Source organism: Galeopterus variegatus, unplaced genomic scaffold (genome assembly GCF_000696425.1).
Source record: "Galeopterus variegatus unplaced genomic scaffold, G_variegatus-3.0.2 Scaffold2728, whole genome shotgun sequence".
NCBI classification, from domain to species: Eukaryota; Metazoa; Chordata; class Mammalia; order Dermoptera; family Cynocephalidae; genus Galeopterus; species Galeopterus variegatus.
In genome coordinates, this window is record NW_007728839.1 from 213,236 (window position 1) to 216,842 (window position 3,607).

Genomic DNA, 3,607 nt, shown 5'->3' on the forward strand with positions numbered 1-3,607 from the left:
GGCTCTTCATCACCCGCACCGACCCCACACCTAACCCCACCCTGCGCTCAGAGACCCCGGGGCCAGAGAAAGGGGACCAAGATGGCCTGGGAGGGGAAAGCACAGGCAGAGGTATCAAGGTTACAAAGGATTCCTGTCTCATGTCAGCGCCAACTCCAACATTTCCACCTACTGCTTATACCAGGAGTCACTCTCAATGCATCTAACAGGAAAGCCACAGATGTGAAACATTTCCTGCTGAAACCGTCTTCTAGTTCAATTGTACAGCCCCACATTCAACAGTTTGAATGTCGCGTTACGCATTCAGTCTTCACGACAATCCCTGGGATGTGTGGCACCATGCTGTCTTACAGATAAAGAGTTCACCTGCAGCTGTCCTGGCTGCATTCATCCCAGCTCAGCCCACCAATGTGAACTTCACCCTCCTTCAAAGCCTCAGGCTACGCATGTAAACATGAGGGGTGAGAGGGTCAGGACCCTAAAACCACTTGTCTCTACAATGATCTGTTCTCAAGCTGTATGTTACGCTTTGGAGCAGCACTATATAGTGAAAAAGCACAGACAACCCAGGTGCCAATCTCACAACAGTCAGGGGACCTGACTTAGAATTACACTTCTGTCACAAACTGAGCAACACTGAGCATGTTATTTCAATGCTCTGAGCTTCAGCTGCCTCATCTGGAATTTGAGAATAATACTACCCATCTTTAAAGGACTTAGGAGGGTCGAGCAGTTAACAATGACTAACTTTAATAACATGAGCTCCTGTTTCCAGTCCCTCAGACAAGGACAGGCACAACAGAGAATGAATCCCCATCACGGTCGAAGAATCCACATAAAAGGACTTATGAGGGTCGAGCAGTTAACAATGACTAACCTTAATAACATGAGCTCCTGTTTCCAGTCCCTCAGACAAGGACAGGCACAACAGAGAATGAATTAAAGGACTTAGGAGGGTCGAGCAGTTAACAATGACTAACTTTAATAACATGAGCTCCTGTTTCCAGTCCCTCAGACAAGGACAGGCACAACAGAGAATGAATCCCCATCACGGTCGAAGAATCCACATAAACCTCTTCTTCCTTCTACTTACGAACTCGTTTCTTTATATTTTTGGTGTATGACTGTATGATTTTGGGTGAGCAACTGGGAATGTTTTATTTCTGATAGTAGCTCTAGCTAATGTTTGCCAGCGCCTGCCCAAGATTGGATACTGCCCCTTCAGAAGATCCAGGAGAAGTCTACCAGTGAAGTGGGCTGGAATTTTTGGGTCGTTGTTCCTATGTTTGTTTTGGTTTTCAATGACCTTTAATGTGTCAGGTGACATTCTCCAATGGTCTGCCTGATGTAAGAACATAAAACAAGCTTGGACTACTGCTGTGCATTGAGTGAATTATGTCCCCCAAACTCCATGTATTAGAAGCTTAATCCCCACTGTAACTGTTGAGGGTGGGAAACCCTATTATGGTCATTGAAAGGTGGGGCCTTGAAGAGGTGATTAGATTGTGAGGACCATGCCCTAGTGAATGGATTAATCCATTGATGGTTTAATGGTGGTCACAAGCATGGTTACGATGGCTTTGAAAGGACAGTGCAAGAGAAGTTCTCTCTCTCTGCTTCGCCTTGCTCGCCATGTGACGCCCTGCGTTGCTGTAAAGCCACCACCAAAGAAGGCCCTCACCAGATGTGTTCCCTGGACTCTGGACGTCCCAACCTCTGAGACTGTAGGCAATAAATTTCACTTTCTTATAAATTGCCCAGTTCCAGGTATTTTGTTATAAGCAACAGAAACGGACTCATACCACTACCAGACAGGGTTTTCTCTGCTCCTTAAAGAAACCGTGGATGGACATGCCTCGGACGGCGCTGGCTTCCTAGCCTGCCACTCACACCCCGAGCCCCAGACAGAGAACAGAAGCCCCTCAGAGCGCGACTTACCCACTGCTGGGGACAACTGGACTCAAACGAGCTTCTCAGCTTCTTGCACCGAGCCGCATCCTCCGTGTTCTCGTCGAGGCACTTCCAGTACTCGTCCCGGGCTCCCCAGCAGGCCTGCCGCTCCCTCATAGACGGGGCTGCCATTCCGGGGACCAAGCTGCTGGCCAGATGGCGTCTGACACCAGCAACCAACCTGCAATTGGAAGAGAGTGTCATCCCCTCTCCCCCTGCCACCCCATTTCTTCTCTAAAGTTTCACTTTGGCATTTTAATGATGCTCCTGAAACCAACCGGTTCCCAGTTAACGACACTGCGGGAGCTCTCGGGCCCCTTTACCGTGTCCAGCCCGTGTCCCCCGCGACACCCCCCGCGGCACCCCGTCCTGCACCAGGGGCACCTGCGGCCCGGGGAGGGCAAGGGCCTTCACCGCCCGGCGCCGGCGGGAGAAAGGGTCACGCGGCCCGGGAACCCGCAGAGGAGGGCGCGGCAGGGAGGCCTCCCCGGCTCGGGCTCCGATGGCGTAGACCCCGCCACGCACCAAAGGGAACTCACGCGACGAAATCGCCGGGCCTCTATGACCCCTATGGGCTTCCGTTCACTCTTCCGGGAGGGGCGGGACTTCCGGTCCCGTGTGGATACATGTCCGGGTGACTTCCGGCCTGCGGGGTCAAGGCGCGGGCGGAGCTCCCTGCGTGGGGAGGCACGGGGTTCGTGGGTTCAGAGCGGCCGTGGCCTTAGTAACGACCTGACCCCTCTCTCCCCGCAGCTTCCCACAACCCGAGGAGCTGTGGCCCTTTCGTGAATCCGGATTTCTCCACTGATCGCGTCTTGCGGCGCTCGGAAGGCTCCTGCAGCTCCAGCAGTTGACAGCTCTGCATTCGGTGCTGGGGTCTGATCCTTTCCCAACGCAGCAGCGCGGCTCTTGCAGGGCGGCTGCGTGAAGCTAAGTACCGCCAGGCATATGCTGTACAGTGTGGGAAGTGTCCCCGCGGTAGTCACGGGACTCTGAGGTGCCTTGCTTCAGCCTTGCCAGAGCCACCCACTGCTCTTACTCAGCGTCATCGAGGCCACTTTATATAATGACAGTGTCTTGTAAGTGTGACTAATGGGATATAGAAGGGATGGAAGGAAAGAGTCAGATGACTTCTTCTGAGTCAAAAAGATATTTAAGATTTAAAGTTCATATCCACTTAATGATAAATATATGAAACATATAAAGTGAAACTTGACAGAATTACAAAGGAAGAAAACACATAGCCCTACTGGGTAAATTTTAACAGGCCTTTCTCAGTAACTGGTCAACAAAGAACTGCAAAAACAAGTCCATGTAACCCATAGACAAAAAAAGTCAGTGGTAATGAGAAAATACTTTGAACCAAACAATAGAATACAATCACAACACCTGTGGAATGGAGCTAAAGCAGTTCTCAGAGGGACACGGATAGCCATCAGTAAGTGTATTGCAAAAGAGGCTGAAAGATCCTGAACTAAAACATGCTTTTTCAAGAAGTTATAAAAAGGCAAGCAAGATAAGAATAAAAAAAGTAGAAGGACAGAAATCATGTTAAGAGCAGAAATGAATGAAATGGGTAATAAGAGCATGGTTGCCGGGCCGGCCCGGTGGCGCACTGCTGCAGTGCCCCGCTTGGGAAGTGCGGTGGCGCTCCCGC

At 50.9% G+C, this 3,607-nt stretch overlaps 1 protein-coding gene across 1 annotated transcript; it reads right to left on the reverse strand.

The window, feature by feature from the left end:
• Positions 1–1,830: 1,830 nt before the first annotated feature.
• LOC103598759 (cytochrome c oxidase assembly factor 6 homolog) lies at positions 1,831–2,897 on the reverse strand. The gene is made up of 2 exons (XM_008582821.1): positions 2,490–2,897; positions 1,831–2,131 (listed from the first exon to the last, which is right to left on the reverse strand). The coding sequence occupies exon 2, from the start codon at positions 2,080–2,082 to the stop codon at positions 1,831–1,833; it is 252 nt and encodes an 83-aa protein (XP_008581043.1). The 5' UTR covers positions 2,083–2,131; positions 2,490–2,897.
• Between the last annotated feature and the right edge of the window lie 710 nt (positions 2,898–3,607).

Excerpts from the sequence above, each read along its gene's own strand:
- LOC103598759 (XM_008582821.1), bottom strand. The coding sequence starts at position 2,082 with ATGGCAGCCCCGTCTATGAGGGAGCGGCAGGCCTGCTGGGGAGCCCGG.